The sequence below is a fragment of the Parasteatoda tepidariorum genome, chromosome 2 (genome assembly GCF_982258835.1).
Source record: "Parasteatoda tepidariorum strain Cologne lab strain chromosome 2, Ptep-v5.0, whole genome shotgun sequence".
Classification (NCBI taxonomy): Eukaryota; Metazoa; Arthropoda; class Arachnida; order Araneae; family Theridiidae; genus Parasteatoda; species Parasteatoda tepidariorum.
This window is the reverse complement of record NC_141756.1, coordinates 74719451-74745003: the sequence shown is the minus strand read 5'-3', so window position 1 is coordinate 74745003 and position 25553 is coordinate 74719451. Positions and strand designations below refer to the sequence as shown.

At 30.5% G+C, this 25553-nt stretch overlaps 2 protein-coding genes across 7 annotated transcripts in view; both read left to right on the top strand.

Moving 5' to 3' along the window:
• Positions 1-25553, top strand: part of LOC107452726 (regulator of G protein signaling 7) — a 98282-nt gene that overhangs the window by 43874 nt on the left and 28855 nt on the right. For 4 of the 6 annotated variants that reach the window (XM_071177685.2, XM_016069294.4, XM_071177684.2 and 1 more), the window contains exons 3-4: positions 11563-11659; positions 20215-20265. In XM_071177685.2, the coding sequence (XP_071033786.1) occupies positions 11563-11659; positions 20215-20265 (148 nt within the window). Of the gene's footprint in view, positions 1-11562; positions 11660-18724; positions 18854-20214; positions 20266-25553 lie in introns of those variants that run through there. The other 2 variants (XM_043050803.3, XM_043050802.3) reach the window with 2 other exon arrangements.
• Positions 20507-24596, top strand: LOC139425556 (uncharacterized). Its single transcript, XM_071180798.2, has 2 exons — positions 20507-22969; positions 23057-24596. Exons 1-2 carry the CDS (start codon positions 22166-22168, stop codon positions 24509-24511), a joined length of 2259 nt encoding a protein of 752 aa, XP_071036899.2. The 5' UTR covers positions 20507-22165; the 3' UTR covers positions 24512-24596.

Genomic DNA, 25553 nt, shown 5'->3' with positions numbered 1-25553 from the left:
GCAAAATGCATATTTACCGTAAAATTTTTTACCCTATACTTTGCAGTGAAGTTTATTTAATTACTATGATAATGATTTTATATTATTATTGCAAAAATTACTATATATCTGATTTTTTGTTCCGTAAAATGTTCTGGTAAAAATGGATTTTACGTCACCGGCACCCTGAGTTCCGGTAGTTTTTACCCTAATTTGAACCGCAGAGGATCTACAATAAATTGGATTTAAATTACAAGATTCATGTCAACAGATTAAAAATCATTTTATCTGATTTTGAATATATAAATTTTTGAGAATAAGTAATAATTTTTAGTATTTATTTGTTTTTAAATTAATAAACAAAGTACAATAGATAAATTCAATAAGCTAAAAAAATTAAGAAGTAAAAGCTTTTTATCGGAAACGCTTAAAGTATAATGCTTGTAAATAATCGAAGTTGATGGATAATGTATGCTAAAATGGTTTTGAAAATGAAAGCCTCGTAATAAGGATTTCAGAATAAACATAGATTTATCTGATTTTGAATGCTTAAATTCAATACCTGGAAGAAAATAAATTTGTAAGGGGGGGGGGGGAACCATAAGCTTAGAGATGCAATAATCTCAGATCATTTCAGAAATATTGACCAATCATAAGGATGTACATTTTATTTTCCTTATTCTGCTCAATAGTAAAAAAAATACTGTTTTCAATCTCTTATGTAGTCTGGCCTATCACATGAAGTATAAATCTCTAAAGCCTTTCATGCTTTTATTTTTCTCTATTCTCATTGATTCAAAACAGTTTTGTCATTCTGGAAAAACATGCGCATATTTCATTTTTTTTCCTTCCAAACTTCCTTTTTTTTCTTAGAAAATACTCCAGTTTCTTTCTTTGTCATTTCCATGCATGATGAATTATCGGGTGCATTTCAGAAGCAGAATAAGAAGCGCGAAAAAAAAAATTCTTTTTTTGTCCATGAAAAATATTTTCGATATTTTTTTTTCTCTTATGTTTACATCTAAGCGCATATATTACCATTTCTTTTTTGGAAAGACTCCAAAAATAGTAAACAATTTTTGAGCTGTTAGGAGAGCCGAAGCATAAGAAAAGGATTGAGAAATATCACGATATTTTGTTTACTCTTTGTTCATTAGTTTTGTTTTTCAATAGTTAACGGTGACTTTTTAGATCTTTTATTAAACAAATAATAGAAGGACACTGAAAGATTTTTCACTTTCCACGATTATTATTTTGTTTCTAGGGAGTAAATAAATTTAAAAAGAATTTATTTCATTAAGTAATTAGTTTTCTACGAAGGGTACGCAAGACTTAAAATATTTATTATTTAAAATATTTATTATTTTTTAAATTTTTAGTTAAAGATTGCTTTTGTTATGCTATCTAGTTTTGTTCAAAACATTTCACCTAAACAATTTTGTAATTTTATAAAATATTCAGCTTTCAATTGGGTATAATATGAAAAAAGCACAACTACTTCCACTTACTAGGAATAACATTTACCTTTTAGTTTAATCAATAAACTGAGTTTTAAATATGCTTACTAAATTCATAAACTTCGGTAAAACAACAATATAAATTATTTCCAAAGGAACTAGACTAATACAATTCCAACGTGGCGAGTAGCCACTTATAACAAGACACTTCGTTTGATGCTTTTACTTGTTGCTAGAAATCAGGTTCGCAGAAAATGCTGTTTACAAGTTAAATTTAGTAGGAATAACACGATCTGTGACGTAGGCTATAGTATACCCAATTACTTCAAATTTCATAGAATTTCGTACGTTAGAAAAAAATTTTGTCTATTTAATTTTTTGTCATTTGTATGTGCGCATTGTGGGTTAATAATTTACAATTCTACATGTTTGATTTGACATAATTAAGAAATGAAAAATTGTAAGACTGTGTTTAGGAAGGAAAAATTTGAAATTCTTACGGTTTTAGACATTATCATAGTACTGAGTACTTGTCGATTTATGTCTATATTTATAATAATTATAAAATTATGAGTTTGTCTGTGTGTCTCTTAAAAGTGCTGAACAGTTTGTACTGGCGTCTTGAAATATGGATAGTGAGAAAAAGGGGCAATCATAGTCTCTAATCCAAATAATCGTTCAAAAATTTCAACTAGATCGTTCGGAAGAGATGTTTGAAAAATGGAATTTTCTTATTAGTTTCCGATTTTGCCATTGATGAAAACAAAACTGCAGACGATTTTTTCAAACATTTTAAAAATTACATCAGTGACATTCGCTAGTTTGTAGCTCTCATTGAAAAAGGGAATTAATTGCATTTTTCATAGATATGTAATGATTTTTTATTCGCTGTGACAAATAAACTCAATTGGGTATAATATAAAAAAACACAACTACTTCCACTTAGTAGGAATAACATTAGTAGGAATAACATTTACCATGACGCAATGCTAAATTCTATGCCACTATCCACATAAATGCCACTATCCACATAAATCAATTATTAATCAAAAATCGAATATCAATTACTTTTCTTTAAAATGCAATAAAATCTGGCTAGCAGCTATTTAAACGATCAAACACTTCGTTTGTTTATTTGTGGCTTGAACTTAGGCTCGCAGAAAATGCCGTTCATGGGTTAAATTTAGTAGGAATAACACAACCTGTGACGTAGGCTATAGTATACCCAATTATCAACGTGAACGTGGTAGCATAGGCGGCCAGCATCTGCAAATTAAAATTTCTAAAGTTATCTGAAATCACGTATTATTGTTTTGTTACATTTATGCTTTAAAATAAAACTAAATAATGTAAAATTAATTTGAAATAAAAAAAAACGAAAGTTGTTTCCCGAAAAGTAAAATTTATGGTAATAATTCAATTAGGAGAAACGTAAGAAGTCGCCGTACTCAATTGATACCAATGATGCTTTTTTTTAAAATTTCATTTAGAACTTAGTATTGAAATTAATCATTTCAATTCTAGTTACTAACTGAAATTAAAAAAAAAATCTATGTACTAAAAGCAAAATTAATGGAGAAATGGTACTTATTATTTGTTTAGTCGAAACGTTAAAAATCGCCAATGTTGCATTATAAGTTTTAGTAATAGGCACTTTTGGTATTATGGTAATTGGGGCACTTTTAATAGATACCAAGTATACTAATATCGGTACAATTAAAAACATATTTGGTACTGAATAGATTGGCCATTATGTGTTCGTCTTCGAGCAGCAGCATCTTGCAAAATGCTACTATTAATCTTTATTTTGGCAAGATAAACTACTAAAAAAAGTGTTTTGTTTAATGAAATAATATAAATCCATCGGCAAGGACAAAAAAAATAATATTAAAAAATTAAAATACTTTAGCTTGATTAATTGTGTTGGTATGAGTCTTTCAGTCTTGTGCAGTACTGATTTATTGATTGTTTACTTTTTTTCACCACGTATGGAGAACTAGTATTCAGCTTGCCTATAATAATATAAAATGAAGAGTTTATGTGTGTGTTTCGCTCATAACTCCGAACCGTTTATGTTAGCCTTCTGAAGTTTGGATTGGGAGTGAAGGAGCAATTCAGCCCCCGATCAATTGTTCAGGTGAGACGTTTAAAAAATGACAGTTATGAAGTTATGTCAGATAGAGTCAATGATCAACGTGGTAGCGCAGATTGACTACGTCACCAAATTAGTATTTCTTAAGCGTGTTTATTTTGTTTACAATTATGCTTTAAAAATGTGTTTCTTTAAAGCTAAATAATTTAAAATCAATAGTTTTGCAATAAGATCAAAATAAGTTATGTACTGAAAAACAAAATTTATTGAGTAAGAGTACTGATTCATGTAGGAGAAACGTAAAAATTCTCCATACTGTTATTTATTGTCATCAATGATACTTGATTAATTTCGGTAATAGGTAATAATTGGAATCAAAAATAATTAGCTATGTACTAAAAAACAAAATTAATGGATAAATAGTATGAAGTTATTTCAAGTTATTTAAGAGAAGCGTAAAATATCGATCTACTATTATTGACGCTAATAATGCTTTATTAATTTTGTTAGTTGGTTCTAAATGAATTAAGAAAAGTCTATGTAAATCTAATATAGATAAAATCAATCAAAATTGCTTAATTGAGGTAAATTTTGACTTTCATGAGTAGGCCTGGAGCAACAGCATCATGCCACATGATACTGATTTGCATATGCAGATTTAAGTGTTAAAACGTTTAAAACTATAGCATCTAATCCTTATAAGAATATAAGCAAGTACAGAGAATAATCGTAAAATTTTTTGAGAAAAAGTAAAGTTTTGGTACTGTAAGCAAAACTGTGGCAAAAACTATAATTTGAACTGACGGTTTTAATCTGTTTATGATTATGATGAAAAACCGTTTTGACAAAAAGTCCGGTTTGAACCGTCAAATATACAGTGAAAATCCAGAAAAAAAACGAGTGTTTTTCACGGTGTATAAAATGCATATTGTTTTTTAGAATATTCTGCTTTCCCTGTTTTATAAAATCACAACGCTGAGACTTTTTGTTCTGAAATAAGAATAAAACTCGAAAAACCGCTAAACTCTCTTCTCTCGAATCGATGTTTCACTTACACATCAGTTTTATTTCTTTTTTTTGGAAAACAAAAAAAATGTGGACGAGAAGTTCAGCTTTTTTTTTTCTTCTTCCAAATGAATAGTGAGAAAAATGTGGTGTAACTCCGATATCGATCCGGCTTAGTTTTCTCCTACATTTCAAGGTCGAAGGGAGCATGTGTCATTTTACTTCGGTGCTTCATTTTTAATTTCCACCTGGAATGATTTTGATGTTTTCGAAACACATGTGATTGAATTCTTATAAAAAATAGAAACTACTTAATTGTGAAAAACTGGCCATGTTCTCGAAACACATGTGATTGAATTTTTATAAAAAATAGAAAGTACAGCAGAATCCCGATTATCCGAGTTAATGTGGACCACGACTAACTCGGATAACTGAAAAACTCGGTTAAAACGAAGAGTATAAAAAAAGAAAGAAAAAGAGTTGGTATAAATGTAATATATTTAAGAAATATAAAATTTATACGAGTATACCACATATAATTCCTATTATTATTAAAAAGCTTACTTGAAAAATCTTAAAAAGCATACTTTGCGAGAATTAAAGAGTTTTTACTTAAAAAAAGTCCTTAATCGTTTTTTGTTTTACATAACTTTGGTGCTTTTCTGCAGCAATGTTTCGCCATTTTTTAGGGATAACAGGAAGGCTGGTGTCACCTCTTTTTGTTGTTCTATGTATTTAGTAGCATTTTCGACAGCTTTAAGTTCATCTGTGTGAGAGATTTTTATATGTTGATTTTTATCGTCACTGTCTTCATCATCTTCGCTAGGTTCCTTTTCATTATTGACGATATTAACGATTATTTCATGGGATCAAGTTGTTAGATTTTGTTTTCCCGAGTGTTTGGAAGATAAAATTCAGATTAATTTTTCGGCGGTATTTTTAAAAATAAAAAAATCCTTAAAATATTTGATAGCTCGGTTAAAGCGGAAACTCGGATAACCGGGGCTCGGATTATCGGGACTCTACTGTACTTAATTGTGAAAAACTGGCCATGTTCTCGAAACACGTGTGATTGAATTTTTATAAAAAATGGAAACTACTTAATTGTGAAAAACTGGCCATGTTCTCGAAACACATGTGTTTGAATTTTTATTAAAAATGGAAACTACTTAATTGTGAAAAACTGGCCATGTTCTCGAAACACATGTGTTTGAATTTTTATTAAAAATGGAAACTACTTAATAGTGAAAAACTGGCCATATTCTCGGTCTTCAGTATTTTATTTCAGTTTGTCGTTGACTTTCAACGGTCAACCAATAGCAATTCTTTTAAATTTGTACAAAACAGAATATTTTTGAAAATTAGAGCCGAACTTCGAGTTGAATATAGGTACAACTTCAGTTTTGCAAAGAGTTCAAACCCTTATTCGCTATAAATAAAACAAGAAACCTTTTACAGTTAGCTCGACTATAAAAGGAACCTATGATTCCTCTACCACCTGGAATTAAATGAATAAACCCAAAAAACTGAAACGGCAACATGTATTTGATTATATAAAACTTCATTTGTTTACAAAAAATAAGAAGATCGTGATAAATGTTAAAAATCGATATGTTTCGAGCGTAAAAAATAGGCACCCCTTTTCAAGACTAGCCAGAAAGCTTAAAGTTGCGATCAAAAATAAAAAATAAAAAAAGTGAAAAATAAAACTGAAAAACAGCGGTAGCCAAGAGTGAAAGAGAAAATTAAAAATAAATAAAGATTAAAAAAATAGAAACTGGAAAAAACACAGTGGCCGAGAGAGGTAAATTAGAGAAAAATGAATTTCCATGTGTTATGGAGAGATGGCATGGAAATTCATGTCGTTAATTAGCTAATCGACATTCATATGTATGTTTCATTCAAATGAATGCTTCATTCATATAATCAAATGTACCACCTAGAGTATTTTATTTCAAGAGAAGGAGGAAAAGTATATTTGAAATGTTATTTTTCAGGAACTATTAAACCATTTCTTTAAAATTTTGTATTTTGCCTTTAAATTACATTCTTTAAAATAATGTAAAAATTCGTATGACATATAACTCAAAATTTTTTGTGTGACTATTCTTGAAAAAAAAAAATGCTTATTAAAAAAAAATTTTTTTTTAATAGAATTTTCTCTTTGTATTAACAATATTATTATTGTGTGAAATTTTTTTTCGTTTCGTTTAAAAAATTCCCAAGATATGGTGAAATATGAAAAAGAAAAATTAACATATTAAGGAGTCCAAACTTTGAAGCGCTCTCCTGACCAAACTATAGAGACCCTTTTTTCAAATTGCAGCTACTCCCATACTTTGGGGATCAGGAATCCAAATCTGTCAAAAAAAGGTACGTTTAGTCTGAGAAAATACGTTTTTGTTCTGATTTTGTAACTTAAAAATATCGTCTGCTCTAATTAGTCACCCCATCGAATCTTTAAGTTTGAGTCCAGGTACCCTAAGTTCCGATTATTAGATCAAAAGTTAATAAAGGTTTCTTCTTTCGCATTGTGCAGCTTTATGCTGTTCTTATTTTTTTTAAAATTCTTATTTTTTTAAAATTTAAACAATATAAAACTTTAAATCGAAATAAAATCGTTTTATAAGTTTTTGAGTTCTATTTTATCTACTAAATATTATTTTAAATATCAATTAAAATTTATGTTACTTCTACATGTTTTTTAATTTGTAAAAATCTTATGTTTAGTTTTTGATAAATTCTTTCCATCGTCTTTCACAAAATTCGAATTCTTTAATATATTTTTAATTTCTGGGAATTTGCTTTTGTTTTATTGGGTATGATGCGTATATTGATGACATTAATTTAGGCCTTGTTAGTTTAATTTTCTTACTCACGCATTTTGAGCTGTGTCCATTTTCTTAAACATGCATTCAGAGTTGTGTTCATTTTCTTAAACATGCATTCGGAGTTGTGTCCATTTTCTTAAACATGCATTCTGAGTTGTGTCCGTTTTCTTAAACATGCATTCTGAGTTGTTTCCATTCTCTTGCTTTTTGAGGTTTGTCTATTTTCGTAAACATATATTTTCCTAAGCACGCATTTCGAGTTGTGTCCAAAATAAAATGCTAAAGTGGCAATTCTTAAATTCTTCAAACAAATAAATAAAAAGTATTTCCTGCTTTTATCGGAAACATGTATAAAAAGCATTATTTACGTAGTTAGTTTTCTTAATTTTATATTTCGGTTGCATTTCTATGATTTTTTTTTTGTTGAAAAAGGGAGAAAAACTAAGAAAGAACTTTTAATTTAAACTATTTATAATTTGTCTAATTTTTATATCAGACAAGAAAACATTATCTTACTGAATCAAAATGAACTAACTTCTTGAAAATGAACATTAGAACATTTTCATTCTTTTCGTTTTCTCCCTATGCATTCGATATGAAATCCATTTGCCTGGAGCAACTTCATTTAGTCAGTTATTGGAAACCTTTTTTTTTATTGGAAATAGATAGTTTTCCATCTTTTAAAGTAATAGTAGTATTTTTATCCCAATGTTTTTGACATATTTTTGGATTTTCAGTTTTCTTTCCCTATATTAATGCGGATACTTTTAGCTATATTATTTTTTGTTCTTTGGAAAATTGTTTAAAAAACTGTTTTGTGTCAAATTGTTTTTCTATCTAATGATAAATAAAAAATTAGGTTATGATTAGACTATTTATTGTTTTGTTTCAAAATCACTTAAATTAAAAAAAACTTTTTAGTGACTTTTAGAGCCACTTGAATAGGCTTGCCAGTGAAAATGTCTATTCAAACTGGCTTTAGAAAGTTATGGGAAAAAAAGTTTTTAATTAGCATCACATAGCTAAATAAAGTTTAAAACACTTATCTTAAGTTAAAATAATATTGAATTATTATTAAATTACGCACTTCTGTGTATTATATAATGTAGATAACTATTCAAATTTTCTCATTAGTTTATCTACATTTATTTAATACACATAAGTGTGTAATTTAATATTAATTCAATGTTATTTTAGGTAAACAATGCTATTTTTATTTAATATTATTTTAACAACGCTGTTTAATAGTGAACTCTGCTTCGAATTCAACTTTTCGCATTACATCTGTTACACACACGCTTCCTGATTTACAATAGTTGGATAAGTAATTGTTTTCCCGTATCACACCCGTTTGCTACGAAATCGCTTTTTTATAGTATAAAATTTATACCACACTCGTTGGTTACTCATTTGCTTTCTTGCATCACACTTGTTTCTGAGGCATTAGCTTTTCTGCATTACACTCGTTGGTTACCTAGTTGCTTTCCGCATCACACTCGTTGGTTACTTATTTGCTTTCTTGCATCACACTTGTTTCTGAGGCATTAGCTTTCCTGCATTACACTCGTTGGTTACCTAGTTGCTTTCCTGCATCACACTCGTTGGTTACTCATTTGCTTTCTTGCATCACACTTGTTTCCGAGGCATTAGCTTTTCTGCATTACACTCGGTGGTTACCTAGCTGCTTTCCCGCATCACACTCGTTGGTTACTCATTTGCTTTCTTTTATCACACTTGTTTCTGAGGCATTAGCTTTTCTGCATTACACTCTTTGGTTACCTAGTTGCTTTCCCGCATCACACTCGTTGGTTACTTATTTGCTTTCCTGCATCTTTCTCGTTGATAATCTATTTTATTTACTGTATCACACTCGTTGGCTGATTAGTTGCTTTCTTGCATCACACTCGTTAGTAACCTATAATAGTTGCTCTCTTGCCACACACCTGTTTCCCACACTTTTCCTTTTCTACGTTCACTCGTTGGGTACACATTTGTGTTCTCCTATCACACTCATTTACTACGACTTTACTTTTCTGTATCACTCTCGTTGATTACATAGTTACTTATCTTGCATCACACCATTGAGTTAACAAATTTTTTTTCTCTGTGTATTTTTTTATGTATTTTTTAAGTCTTATTATTTTTCATTCAATCAAACAAATTAGATGTTAAATGTTGACTGGCATTTTAATTATTTAATTACTGAAAATTAATTTACTTTTTCCTTAAACTTGTTTCGCCACATATTAGAACAGTTAAAAATATTTTTCAGCGTCGTTTTAAAAGCAATTATCTTCTTTTAAGCTATTGATTGTATAAATCAAATTATAAACAAAATGCTAATGACCTACTGTTTTTTTTATTGGCTTCAACCCTTGGAAAACATTTTAACTCAAGCACTTGTTTTGCCCCATCCCAAATGCAATGTTTAGAGCCTATTTTCACGTAAAAATGGTTATTTGGATATTATGAATTTCTTTTTTGTTTTGAGTTACTAGAATTTTAAGGAAAAAAAAACTATATCTCTGTTTCTCTTAAGACATGATGTTGTGAGCTAAAATCATTATTTCCTTGTACTGTAAACATTGGTTCCAGATGTGTTCCATATTTTTCTTTTATACCCCCCCCCCTTTTTTTTTTTTATCCTATCTACGAACTGTCTGATGTCTGAAACAATGTTTGACATTGTTTCAGACATACTGTTTAAGCGTATTTTCTTGTTTTTTGTTTTTGTGGGGTTACATCAAAGATTATGTGTTCTTGTCCCTATGCCACGTGATTCAGCGGAATTATGATGAAGGATCATAACTGCATTCGCTAGCATTCATCGTAACATGTTGAGGCGAAATTGACAAGAATTTGACTTTAGACTTGAAGTCTATACTTCACATATAAAATAATCTTCACATAATAAATATTCGTGATGAAAAAAAGTATGTCTGAAAGTATGTATGAGTGATACTTCTTTATCAGGTTACGAAACTTTTGTAGGTGTATTAATAATATTTTGTTTGTTATAAGCTTTGCAAAACCTTATAACAAAAAATAACCTTATAACCTTATAACAAAAAATTGTGAATCATCCTGTACAATACACGCAAATGCTTTTTCAAACATAGTGTTGTGTATTTTTTTAACTGTTCCCTTTTTATTCAATGCACGTAAATATTGTTCCAGGCGTAGTGCGTAAGCGTATTCACTCCCATCTTTTATTTATTTACATCTAATGTACTCAAATATTGTCTCAGACGAAGTGTTTCAGTATATTTCCTTGAACATTATATTTTTTAAAATTTCATTTACGAAAACACTGTTCCAGATGTTGTGTTTCAGTATCTTACCTTATGTATGTAAACATTATTCCAGTCGTATTATTTTCACGTATTTTCTCGCACCTTTTTTTTAAAAATCTAATGTTCTTAACTATTGCCCTACTCGTAGTGTTTCAGTATCTTTTTTTAATCCATTGTACGTAAACACAACTCCATATGTAGTGCTGCAGCGTACTTCTTTCTACCCTTTATTTTCTTTATAAGATGCACGCAAATGTTGTTTCAGAAATAGCAATGTATCATATTTCTTTGAATTGTTTATTCCTTTTTTATATCTAATGTGCGTAAACATTGTTCTAGACGCTAGTGTTTCAGTATATTGCTTTGAACCTTATGTTTTTTTAAATTTCATTTACGTAAATACTGTTCCAGATGTAGTGTTTCAGTATCTTACCTTATCATCTAAACATTATTCCAGTCGTAGTATTTTCGCGTATTTTCTCGCACCTTTTAAAAAAAAAAAAATCTTATGTACTTAATTATTGCCCTACTCGTGGTGTTTCAGTATCTTTTTTTAAAAATCATTTTTTAATCCATTGTACGTAAACACTGCTCCATATGTAGTGTTGCAGCGTACTTCTTTTTACTCATTATTTTCTTTATAAGATGCACGCAAAAGTTGTTTCAGAAATAGCAATATTTCTTTGTATTGTTTATTCCTTTTTTTTTATATCTGATGTGCGTAAACATTGTTCCAGACGCAGTGTTGCAGTATATTGCCTTGAACCTTATATTTTTTAAAATTCCATTTCAGTAAATACTGTTCCATGCGGAATGTTAAAGCGTACTGTTTCAACTTGTTACTATTTAAAATGAATAGTTGCTTGACTAATTATTTAATTTTATAATTTTTGTCTTCTTTTTAGATGGAGCAGTTGGTGTGCGAAATGCAACATCCTGAGACGGGGGTTCCGTTACGACGCCAAAAAGTTTTCCTGACTACCATTCCCTCGGCGTTTTTGGGTGAGTTATTATTATTTTTATTTAATGTCACACTGTTTAAAGATGCATGTTTTTAATAAAATTTACCTAACTAGGATGCTCCACTCGCCAACCTCTGTAATTGCTTCTTATTTATAATTTTTTTAAAATTTCGTTCTAAATATAAATATTTCAAACGAAACACTGAACATTTTGGTATCAAAATATTCAATCACAGTAGATTTATGTAAGAATATTTTGTTAAATACCTTCGGGGTTACTGAATTGGAGATTGATTGTTCTCTGATACAGGTCAAAATTACAATCTGTGGATGAATTAATTGGTCCGCCCTATAAACGGACTGTGACGTGTGCGTGGCTGAAATCGTATTCTTGGTGATAGATGGCGTCACTGAAAAAAACAGAAACGCCTCCTCTGCCTTAAACTCGCTTGGTTTCACCTAGGAGGCTTGCTGATATTGGCTAGTGACATTAGAAAGAACAACAACATTTTAATAATGTACCAATCGTAATTAAATCGACGATTATCTAGATTTGAAAAATAATCACTTGTTCTTGAAAAAAAATTAATCTAAAGGAATACAGAGAGTAAGACTCAAAAAGAAATAAATCTGACTTAATTTTACTATTTTAAGAGATCTGTAGCAATTCAAATAGGGAACTGTTTGTATCGCTATTTATTAAATTTTTGTTGTTTTTAAAAATTTCTCAATGAATGTTAAGATTTATATTAGGCAACATATAATTTCTCTCTTTTTCTGTTACTTTTGATTGACATCTTCTTGAGAGTGAGATAATAAAAGACAGAAATTAAAATCTCGTGAGAAAAAAATTAACTTTCTACAACAATGATTAAATAGTCAACATTTATAACAAAATAGCTAAAAAAAATAACAAAAGAGCACTTTTACAATACAAATTTACAATAACTTTCGAAAAACGAAATCTCGCTAAAATTATTATACAAAATGGTCTTATTTTCACGTCAAATTTCAACTGTGTAGCGGACAGAAAAAAAACAAACATGTTTTTTTTTTAATTTCTTCTACTTTTCTCCTTAGTAATTTCAAGTTTCTAAGTCTTATAGAATTTGAGTAGCAGAACAAAATGTAACGTTAACTTGAAAACGCAAAACAGCGGCTGCGTTGGCCATTACGATTTTTTTTATATATAGAGATATTTTGATTATTATTTCATTTATTTAAACTTCTATCCTTCTTGCAATGAAAATGAAATTTTGAATGATTTGTTAAATTAATGATATCCATGCTAAATTAACGCCCTGTGCTGATTTATTATTAATATTTTTTTCTAATAATGCGGTTTTATTCTTTTCTTTCATGTTGCGTTTCGTACTCTATTCTACTATCTTCAAATAAAAGATTTTATAAAATTAATGACTTTCATCTCGCTTTGTCCAGCGCCGGATTAACCTATAGGCACACTAGGCACGTGCCTAGGGCCTACGAAATTCAGGGGCCTACGAAAAACTTGGGAGAAAAACATTTGTTGACAAAAATAATTTAGCTTTAAAAACAACAAGTGTATTTTGCACAAAATTATGAAGATACAAATAAAAATATAATATTTTTCGGTAATAAATTATTTTGCAGAATCTTACTTTTTTGCGATTTTTGGATTCAACGAAATCTTGTATCATGCTGTCGAATTCCAAACTACGCAAAATGTCGTATTCAATAGACATAAGTGCGAGCGATGCCAAACGATCTTGATTCATTGTTGAACGCAAATAATTTTTTATCAATTTTAATCTGGAGAAAGATCTTTCTGCATTTGATCCAAGAATCAACAAATATATTCTTAATGCAATGTGAACGTTAGGAAAAGTATTCACAAGTTTATCTTTAATTTGAGCCTTCAGCATTTCTTGTTTAGATTTATGTTCATATAAATTTGAAAATAGTAAAAATTCATCAACAAAGTTTTTCTCTAAATCGGATGAGTAAATTTTCACAAAATTTTGCGCTTTTAGTTTAATCTCAGATTCTGACAAATTTTTGTGTAATTTCCTTGTAATTCGGGTTCGATAAAACATCGATTAATGACACTTTTTGGTCGATCCAGAAAACTGGGAAATTCAGACATCCGAGATAGCGATGGTCCCGAGCATCCCAGATAATTGGTTCTCTACTGTATAAATATTTCTTGTAATTAATCTCACTATCAATTTCACTGTTTTCTTTGCTGGTTTGTTGTTGTATTGTTGACGTGAAGTGTTTACATAGTTATCGATCGAACTAATCATAATGGTATTATCGATATCAACTTCAATATCGGCAGTATGTCGGTATTGCAGATAAAGTTCGATAAACAAATTCGTAAATTAAAATCCATATTAATAAAAATGTAAAAAAAAAATATGCAAGAAAATTTTAGCATATATTTTGAAAAGAAGGGAGGAGTGGGGGAAGGAGGGGAGGGCCCAAAAACGGCTATGCCTAGGGCCTACGAAAGGTATAATCCGGCTCTGTGCCTAGGGCCTACGAAAGGTATAATCCGGCTCTGGCTTTGTCCCAAATCATCATACTTTTATAATTTTTTTTTTTATTCTCTTGAAAAGCACAGCTATCAAAAACAACTGTATTATGAAATATTATGTATACGTCTATGAAACATAAAGCTTTTAATTTATTTAATGAATTATTTATAGTTTTTAAAATGAGTTTATCTTAGGTATATACAATATTTATGAAATGAGGCTGACTTTTTTGTAATAATAATGGAGTGTACAGTTTTAAAAGAAAATCACAATGGAAATGCTAAATAATCGTTTAACTCAGATTTTTTTAAATTTAAACTGTCAACTGAAATCTAGTATAATGGTTAATATTTATAATGTTAAGTATTTAAAAAATATATATACTGCGATTTATATTTAAAAATTCCCGTTTTATGACATTATCTATTAATAGTACGGTAATTTATTAATAATACGGATTTTTTTCTAATTGTGAAGTAAAAACACCTAGAAAAAATTAATTAAAAAACATCTAAATTAATTAAAATTAATTAAAAACATCTAGAAAAAATTAAATTCTGTTATTTATACAGAAGAAAGCTTACTGTTTACTTTCGAAAGAAATCACTGGTCAATGACTCCTCCGTTTATATTGTGCAATATTTATAATGTTAAGTATTTAAAAAATTTATATACTACGATTTATATTTAAAATGCGTTTTACGACATAATTTATTGATAGTACGGAAATTTATTAATAATATGGATTTTTTTTTCTAATTGTGAAGTAAAAACATATAGAAAAAATTCATTTAAAACATCTAGAAAAAAATTAAATTCTGTTATTTATGCAGAAGAAAGACTACTGCTCACTTTCTAAAGAAATCACTGGTCAATGACTCCTTTCCGCTTCCTCCCGTTTCCATGGCAAACTAAATTTAACCCCATTTCTAAAACAAAATAAACACATAATATTAGCATAATCCAAGCAGATTTTGGGCTTCTATAGCTGATGTATAACATTTTTCAGATCTAGTATTGTGAATTTAAATATCAATGCATGGCACGGTTCTGGAAAGTGAGAGAAATGTGAATGTTATGTTCACGGAAGCAATGTTAAAGCTACATTCAGGAAGTATAGTTTCTTCCAATGATGTATCGGATAAAAAAATACGTATAATGAATGCGAGATTTCACTGAAATTTAAATTGCAATATATCTTTTACAGCAATATATATTGCATTATATATTTTAACGTTCTAAGTAGGCTGAGGAGTGTATGTGTGTGTTTAGACAATTTTAAATTCCCGGAATCGAGAGTCGCTAAAATTGTCCACATTTCGATTCCGATCAAAAATTTGATGGAAATAGTTGAAAAAAGTATAAAAATCAAATCACTTTTTGATTATGACTAAATTTACAGAAGATGTTCTCCTTATCATAACCATAAAAAGTATTTCAGGTATTTTTACAACAGTTATCCAAGTTCGTTTGTCGTACTTTTTTTCAAAGAGGAAAATTAAATGTATATAATTTAATTAAATTGTATAAAAATGTTGTATGAAACGAATAGATGTAATTGTTAAATTATGACAGTGTGCCTTTAGAGGTGTAGCTAGGGCTCACAGCGTCCTGGGACAAGCTTAGGTTTGGCGTCCCTTTGCATTATGATGCTATACTTGGCGAGGTTTTTTCTTAATTTCAGATTATTTTAAATTTCAGATTATTTTAAAACTGAAGTCCATCACACTTAGCATTGGATTGTTAAATTTTTCATTGAATAATAATTTTTAATTTAAATGCTTTTTTAAAACAATGTAACTTGATAAGGTCACGCCTTTTCATTCGATTTGGTTTATAAGTTTAAGTGTATGTTTCTGATCGCATTTATTGTTTTTGATTGATTGAATGATTATGATAAGCACTTACTCTAAAGCATTTTTCATTAAATGTGTTGCTAAACCTTTCTTAAAAATTTTAAGATTAATTCAAAAGTAGCTACAATTAATATAAACTACAAAATAGGTATCCTATTCAATATTTTGTTTAATAAAAATTAGGTAAAAAATTAGGGATAAAAATTAGGTAAAATTGTGTGGATCATAGCAATAAATGAAACTAGGAATATTCAGAAGAGACAAACATTTTGTTCTGGAATTTATTTTTAATTATTTTTCATGAATTTAGCCCCCCCCCCCTAAATCAAGAAGGGTGCTAAGCCACTATGTGCCCTTCATAATTTAATAAAATGTTTTTATAACTTAATTAATGTTCATAATTTAATAAATGTAATAATTTAAATAAGGTTTAGTTCTTGTTACTTTTAAGAAAAAAAATAATAACTGCTGAAAAAAATATAACGGAATCTGCGTAGTAAAATTCTAAGAAAGGTATTTATCTTTAAAGATGCTGAAATTTTTGACCATGTTTACTTTATTCTTAAACTTTTCTTATGCTAAATTTTAACGGTCAAGAATTCATTATTATTTGCATGGAAGCGATTTTCAATTTTATCTTAATTTAACCAAAATGTTAACACAGGTCTGAAATTTTTAAGAATGCTTAATTTCGCCAAAATGATAAAAATATTTTATCAAACGAATAATTATTATTATTATTGTTTTTTTTAAATTTTTTTTTTACTAATTTGACATTTTATGCAATGCTTGTAATCAAAAAATAATTTTCCTTATTAATTTTTTTATGATCATTTTTATAATTACAATTTTCCATAATGATTTTTTCTCAGTATCATGATTTACCCCTTAATGAAATATAGTAGTTTAGTCTTGGAAATATATAATAGTTTTGCTTATATTTTATGCAATGAAATTATGCAATATAATAAAATTAATCCTTTTAAAAGGAATAAAAATTAAGTGTTTTAAGTTTAAAGATCCAGTTTGACAAATCAGTTTTAAGAATAAAATCATTTATATTTACGTAAGAACATGAAATATGTATGTATGTGTATATATATACATATATACGGCTATTTGTCCTATGAACCCGCTCTCTTAACTGTTCCAGAGTTATAAGAGAGGCAATTTGACAATTTCTTCCTTTTATTATTAAAGATTTTAAGTATTTTTTATTTTTATTTATTAAGTTGGAAGATTTTTTATTTTCTGTAGTAAATGTTACAAGCTTTTTGATTGTAGTAAAAATATGGTTATTATTTTATGTTAACATGCATTCACTTACACATATAATAAAATAAAGAATTTGTGTGTGTTTGTATAATGGATTACGTGTACAGTGCAGGCACTAAAAATCTGGCATTCAACGTGAAGCTTGATGATAGTACAATTGTAAACAAATTACGAAGCTCGATTATTGATTTTTTAATTTTCTTTTAGAGACATTTAAAAAATGGAATTTTCTTATTTGTTTAGCAGAAGCCATTGTTTGAAATTAAACTATAGACAAATAAGTTTTGTCATATATTTTAACTGTAATTACCGTCACTGATGTTAACATCAGGGATGTTTGTAAGCTTGTAACTCAAATGAAAAAAAAAATTGTTTATTGCGCTTTCTGTAATACTTAATTATTTTTTATTCGTTATGTCAGAGGATCTGAATGATCAACGTGGTCGTGGTAGCACAGGTGGTCTGAAATAACGTGCTTATTTTGCGTGTAGTTATGTTTTTAAAACTTGTTACTATAAAACTAAGTAAGTTAAAATTAACGGTTATTGAAAAAAAAAAAGTTTTTTAAAAGCAAAATTTATGGAAAAATGGTACTAATTCGTTGAAGAGAAAAATAAAAAAACGCCAATATTATTATTGACGCAAATGATAATTAATCTTGGTAATTACTTGAAATTAAAAAATAAAGTATATACTGAAAAGCAAAATTAAAAGAGGTAAAGGAGGTTTGGTAATAGGCATTAATGGCCATTGGAGCTGTTATAATAGGTACTGCTGAAATAAATCTTTTACGGTAACCTCGAAGATATAAGTACAGGGGAAAGTTGCCTGATTGTGGTAAATTTTAAATATCATGAGTAGCTTTGCTGTTTGTTTAATCTAATAACGTAAGGCCACCGGTAAAGACAACGAATAATAAAAAATAAAAAATAAGTAAAAATTAGTATTATTTTAATTTTATTATTTGTGTCGGTATTTTTTTTCCAGTTTTTTGTATAATTTTGTAGTCTTGTTCAGCACTGATTTATTGATTTTTTCTTTTCAGCTCGTACGAATAATGAATATTCAGTTAGTTTGCTAATTAATTAAATTGCTTTGAGTTGTTCTATTATATTCTCTCAATATATAACACCTCTACATGAAATGAAATTAAAAAATTTAAGAGCACAGTAAAGAGAAAAAAACCCCCATTAGTCTCGCTTTTTTTCCTGATAATCAAATTCTCATTCGCAGAGGAAAAATCGTAGGCAGTGAGAATAGTCACTCAGAGATTCGAACGAGAACTTGATTGGTAAAATACTTTATAATAAACCGACGAAACAATCACATCCATTCGGAACAAACGCATCCGCTAATTTTCTCCGGCAGTGAGAATAGCGCTTTAAAACTATGTCGAATAATCTTCGAATGAGTTGAGCTATTTTAGAGCATTAGTGACAAATGTTTTGTTTTTCAGTTTTTAGCTGTTCGAATTTTTGTAAATAAAACATAAAACTGAATATGAAGTCAAGGTGCTTGGGCTATAGTTATTTTATAAGAAAATTAAATGGCCGAAGAAAAATATTTGACCCTTCCAATACTACCGTGCGTATTTATAAAGGTTTTTAAAAAATGGTTTATATTTAAGGGTTTGCTATGCAATTCGTTGTCTCTGGTTGATGGTCTGTTTTATATTTTAGAAAAATAATAAATTGATTCTATAGTTTTATTTTTAAGCCTGTCGACTAGATTAAGGAATTTCGGCTAAGTAATTACTTAAATTAGTGTTATTATTTAAGTTGATGTTAAAATTTACCTTTAAGCACAACAGTTAAAATTCACCTTTAAGCACAACAGTTAAAATTCACCTTTAAGCACAACAGTTAAAATTCACCTTTAGGCACAACTTACATGAAATGAAATTTTCAAGAATATCAAGAAATTTTCAAGTAACACGAAGTTTTCAAATGATACTCCTTTGTTAGGGCGAATTAAATAATTAAACGGATTAAAAAAAAAAAGAAAAAAATTTTTACACCTTCAAATATAGTTTATTAGAATATTTTAATTCTGGAAATGTGGTTTAAAAATTTTAAATAAATGAGTTTTTATAAAAAGTTTCAGGTAGACCAAGAAAGAGAGTTAGTTTTAGGTAATTAAAATTTTTTTTTGGAAATTGCAACTTAACAATCCTTTTTATATTCCTAGAAAAAATTATGCCTTAAAAATAACTTTCTATCTCAATATTTTAAAAGTATAAAAAATAACTTTCTATTTTAATCCGATTTTGCAATATTTTGTTAGGACTTAATATTGTTTAGTTTTTTGAGAATCAACCGTAAGTGATTTATCAAAATTAGTTTTAGAGATATTCTATCTTATAACTATTAAAATAAAAATAAAATAATGGATAAGATTTGTTAGATATTGATGCATGTCCACAACATTGCCTTTATCAAATATGGACATTGAAGTGTTGTTACGTTTCTATAACCTAGTTCTTCAAACTTATTTATTTTTAACAATGCAATTCATTTTGATTGTTCCAAATAACGACATTCTTTTTTGTCTTCACATAAGTGTAATAACTTTTCTCTGCATCATTTTCACTATGTGGGTTATTCTAAGCAAATGTTATCTGATTTTAATTCATCTGTCACCAAGAAAAAAAAGAAAAGAAAAACATTTTTACTTGTTTTACATTTTTAAACAAAAAATAATTGTAAACCTGTTATAAAAATATTGTTTAATTAAATGATTCATGTATTTAAAAAATAAACAATTGGAATATTTTATGCTATAAGTCAATTAAAATAAATTTAAATTTACTGCTGAATTTTAATGTGAAAATTATTTAATTCAGCTTTGGATAAAAATACGTTTAAAGTTTCCTTTAATTTTTAAACTACTTTTATACCTTTCATATGCAAAATGTTTTAATTCAGTTTAATATTTCTTTACTGTAGCTTATGATCTTGTCGAATGGCTGATGGACCGTTTAAATATTGAAGAAACTGGTAAGTAGAATGTTATTTTTTCTTTGTTTCATGAATACTTATTATGCAAATACAGTTTAATCTCCTTGCACTTGGTTTTTCAAATCCTTTGTTATTTTAATTGCATGAGATTTTTATAATATGGTTTCGAAAACTCAGTGATGGGACAGCCCATTAAGGGCCGAAGCCAATTGTGCCTATCCCAGTTTTCTTGACATGGAGCTCTGGGGATGCAGGAGCAGATATTCCGGTTGTGTGGTCTGCTGAAGGCAGAGTCAACCTTGTTTTATTCTATTTTTTAGTCCCCAATCATGCTTGGTACTCTGTCAGGATCCTGATTCCTCTCCCACGCATTTGATTGACCCCTTGACCTGAGGGTCAGAGGGTGAAGGACACTGGAGGTGTCGTCCCCTACATTGGGGGTGGAGCAAAGGACTGTTTCTTATGGGAAAAGAGGATTTTTGAGAGGGCAGATCAGTTTTGAACGCAGGAGAGATTAGCTTTGAACGCAGAAGAGTTGAGTTTCGAGTTGAACTATGCTAGAGAAAGCATGAGAGAGAAGGGAGCAGCAGCGCTCCGGAATATTATATTCTCCAATTCATGTATCATTTTGTAAATAATTCTATAATCAAGAATTTAGTAATAAATAAGCTAAAATTGAAATAATCCTTGGTCATCCGTATTGAGTAGTCTTTAAAAACGAACCAAGAGACAGAAAGGTCTCACAAATGTCGCAGCCTGACAGGATGGAAGGAGGACTACTATGCTAAGGAAAAGAATCATCGCCGATGCCCACTATGAGAAATGCCCAGTAAAGAGAGTTGCCTTATGGAGTGATAGAAGGATGCCCACGGAAATGCCTAGTGAAAAAGATTGCCTGAAGGAAAGGGTGACGGTGGACTGACAACATCGACGGGAATTGAAGAGACGGTACTGGAAAGGTACTATTATCGCCGGAGGCGATAGGCAGCCAGCGCTACCCCCCGTGACCGGTGACCAAAGAGTGTGGTTTCAACATCGACTCTCTGACAAAGAGGACAATTGAAAAGATAATAAAGGGAGGTAAGCTTTATCTCATGCATGAAAGGATAAATTACACGCTCACATTTCTGGGTAGAAGTTTAACAAAAAGGGTAGTTAGTTAAGGGGATAAGTTTATTTTGTTTTGGTTTAAAGTCAACCTGATGTGTTACTTTATTTGAGCTTAAGGGATTGGCCAGTTAGCTATAGTATTGTTTGTAATTGATTTGATGTTTTTTTTTTAAAGTAACCTAGTGGTTGATTGGTTAAGAGTGTAATTTTTTTATTGCTTTATTAAGAGTATGTATGAAAGAAGAAGAGTATTGATTTAATAACATGTAAAGAAGTGTAGGATTATTTAAAGATTGTGTTGTTATATGTCAATAGCGAGCTGAGTAAACAAGGCTCTTGGTTTATTATTATTTAGTAGTGATTATTATTTATAATGCATTCTGTTAAAGTAATTTTGGAGGGAAAAAAAAAAAGGTCAAGGAAGGGGTTTGCTTTTGTTTAAATGATAAAATGGTTAATTATTATGACTGTAGAATCTATGAAATTTAAGAGTTTAATTTTGGGGAAAGTAAAAGTGTATATTTTAGGGGTACCAAAAGAGTACAAAATTGTATTATTTTGCAATGAAAGTTGAAAAGAGTAACTTGTATTTATGTGTATTAAGAAGTAATGTTGAATAGTGCATGATACAAATTGTGTTGAACATGTTATGTTTACATGTGAGATGTTAAATTTTATAATAGAATGTCGGGGTATGAGTATAGGGGATCTGAATGTATGAGTAGGGGAGCTGATCGAGAGTGTCACTAAGTTTCCTTTTTTTTTAATTTTATTGTTAAATAGCATTTTTTTTTTTTGGTGATTAGGGAATTAAATTTATATCGTCAGCATGAGTTTTCTTGCAAGAGCAAAAAAGGAAGATTTGATAGTCCTAGGTGAGAAGCTTGGGATAACGGTTCCCGAGAACGCCACGGGTGCTAAGATAAGGGCATTGATCACCGGGAGTTCAGATTACGACGAGCAACGTACTAAAGAGGTTTTGAATGGGATTAAAGAGGAGCGGGAATGGAAGCTGGAACGGAAGCATGAGGTTAGAATGAAGGAATTACAAAAATTGATAGACGATAGGAAACGGGGAACAAGAAAATTAACGGAAGATAGGGAAAGTGAGAAACAAAAATTAAAAGAAGATAGGGAACGTGAGCAACAAAAATTAAAAGAAGATAGGGAACGCGAGGATAAAATAAAGAGGAAAAAGGAGCAGGAACGAGAATTAAGAGAAGGTAGGAAACGGGAGTTGCATAGAAGGATACGTGAACTGGAATGGTTAAAACGAGAACGGGAATATGATTATGAGCGTATAAGAAGTACTATAGAAGGGATTGAGCTGATAACAAAAATTTTAATGAGTGACCAGGATGAGGAAAGTAAAACCCAGGATTGTAAACCCTTAGTCAATTTGAATGGATCGGTTGGATGTTTAGGCACCGTGGAATCAGCGGAGAGGCCGGAGTCCCGAAGGTTTGGTTTTGGATGTGGAGGAAAGGAGGTGAATGTGATGGGTGGGGTGAGACAATTTCCTGAATGGAGTGGTCCGAATGTTAATAGAAAGGGTAAGTTTCCGCGTGAATCGCAAGGGAAAAATAGTACTAGCTCAGGAGAATGGTCCCCGAAATGTTATAAGTGTGGAGAGGTAGGACATTTAAAGAAGGGATGTCCGAAAATTACTAGATTTACTAGCTTAGGAGAATGGTCCCCGAAGTGTTATAACTGTGGAGAGGTAGGACATTTAAAGAGGGGATGTCCGAAAATTACTAGATTTAGGTTAGATCAGAAGAAAGATCAGGCTAAGCAAGATTCTGTAGAACGCGTTATTCACGAAAAGAGGATGAAGAAAGACGAATCGGATTGGCGTAGAATCGAGGTGGTTGAGGAGAAGTTTTGTTTCTCAAAAATAATATACAGTGTTCCTAAATTAAGCGTATCAAGGCAATCTTTAGATCCTGAAGAAAATTTTGAGATAGGGAGATGGATCTTTGTAAGTTCAGAGATAGGCCCTACTGTAGAAGAAAAGCTCAGTAATGTTCCTAGTAACTGTGGGATGGGGGAAGGAATTGTAAACCCTAGTGAAAAAATCCCAGGAGTGGTCAAAAGTGAAAACGAGGTGACTGTGATAAGGTCAAGGGAGTTTAAAATATTAGAGGAGCAGGCTTTTGAAAATGCAGGGGATGAACGGTGGGGAAAAGAGTGGGAGAAAAAGATGATCTTTTCGGAGGGAAAAGAACAAGAAGGGAACAAGGGGTTTGAGACTAAGGACACTGACCTTGCTTGCGAGAATTCGGACGAGAGAGGAGTGCGAATCACTCCGGGGGGTCTCGAGGTGTTGGAGGGAAAGTCAAGTGGGGGTGAGGACGAAGATCCACCGTGTATTTTAATGAATCCCGAGCATGGGGAGAAAGTAGGGGGTCAAGATAAGAAATCACCCTTTTCTCAAGTCCAAAGAATTAAAGAGGAGCAGGTGCAGGGCTCGGAATTTGAAGAAATGTTAGAGGAAGTGAGGGAGGATGGTCAGCGAGGGGTTGGAGTGAAGGTTAAAAGCCCAATTAACGCGTTGAAGAGGATGGATTTGTCCTGTGAGAAAAGAAAGGGAGATAGCGACGGCGCGATGGAATCTAAACTTCTGTGGTTTGAGGGGAGAGAAAAATTGTTTCAGTATCCTAAGAAGGAGTTGTACACAGCTGCAAATTCAAACACTCCCGATATCAGAATTAAACCCCGTAAGGTGCAGGTGAAAATAAGGATTTGTTTTCAGAAAGGGGGTTCTGGAAGGAAAAGTAGAGCAAAAGAGTTAGCTAGCCACTTAAGAAATCATGGAGGGGGTGGTATTGAACGAGTGTTAGATGGGATTAGGTCAATGAACTTGAAGCAGTGGAGTTTTGGGCAATTTGGACGGTTAATTTTGTATGCTAATTATTATTTGTTAGGCAGGAATTTTGGACATGACTTTAAGGATTTTATTTTGATGGAATTTTATAAATGGATTTTGGCATGGATATTTTATTTTTGGCCTGATAAAAGTGATTTTAATGTTTTGATTGTAAAAATATTAGGTTCTTTTATGCTATGTTTTGATTTTGTATTTATTAGTTTGTCAAGTGTCCTAAGTGTAATTTTATGTTTAATAAGGTATAATGCGGCCAATCTCTTTTGCGCACGGGAATGTGTGTGTGTATAATTATTTTTTGGTGCAGGGATGGGCTTGCATTGTTTTTAGGTTTCACTTGTACGACCAGGGAAGAAGGTCGAACTAGATGAAACCGGGGGGGAGGTGTCAGGATCCTGATTCCTCTCCCACGCATTTGATTGACCCCTTGACCTGAGGGTCAGAGGGTGAAGGACACTGGAGGTGTCGTCCCCTACATTGGGGGTGGAGCAAAGGACTGTTTCTTATGGGAAAAGAGGATTTTTGAGAGGGCAGATCAGTTTTGAACGCAGGAGAGATTAGCTTTGAACGCAGAAGAGTTGAGTTTCGAGTTGAACTATGCGAGAAAGCATGAGAGAGAAGGGAGCAGCAGCGCTCCGGAATATTATATTCTCCAATTCATGTATCATTTTGTAAATAATTCTATAATCAAGAATTTAGTAATAAATAAGCTAAAATTGAAATAATCCTTGGTCATCCGTATTGAGTAGTCTTTAAAAACGAACCAAGAGACAGAAAGGTCTCACATACTCATTTGCCCAGTCCAAGGAAAGGACCTGTGGCACAGACGCGCAAAGTGCTACCACTCAGCACCCAGCTTCTAATATGCTTTCTAGTAATATATAAGTGCATTTCCCTTGTGCAAATATGTGTATAGTTGGCAGTTTCAAAAAGGCATCCAATCTAAATATTTTTTCTACATTAAAATCATTTTATTACTTACTTATTTTTTCTATATATTTATAGAAAATTAGTCACAAAGTTTCATCACTTAATTTAATATATTAACCCATAATTTGATATATTAACCCTCAACTTACCTTCAGTGAAAAACAGTGAGTTATTGATTTTAAATATTTTGGTTGTCCACTTCATACTTGCTAATGAAAAAGTGAGTAATTCGTGTTGAAGTTCGCTTAATTATTCCCTCATAGTGATTATATTGTATGATAGAACAGGATTTCACTGAAAGAATGGAAAATTTTAATTCTGAATGAAAAAGATTTTCTTTTATATATAACTTGAGTGTCTCATATTTGCTGTTTAAGTCCAAGCCCAACACATAAACCTATTT

Bases quoted from the DNA above. Each gene is read 5' to 3' on its own strand.
- LOC139425556 (XM_071180798.2), top strand. From the start codon at position 22,166: ATGAGTTTTCTTGCAAGAGCAAAAAAGGAAGATTTGATAGTCCTAGGT. The intron at 22,970-23,056 runs GTAGGACATTTA...AACTGTGGAGAG, and splicing joins AATGTTATAAGTGTGGAGAG to GTAGGACATTTAAAGAGGGG.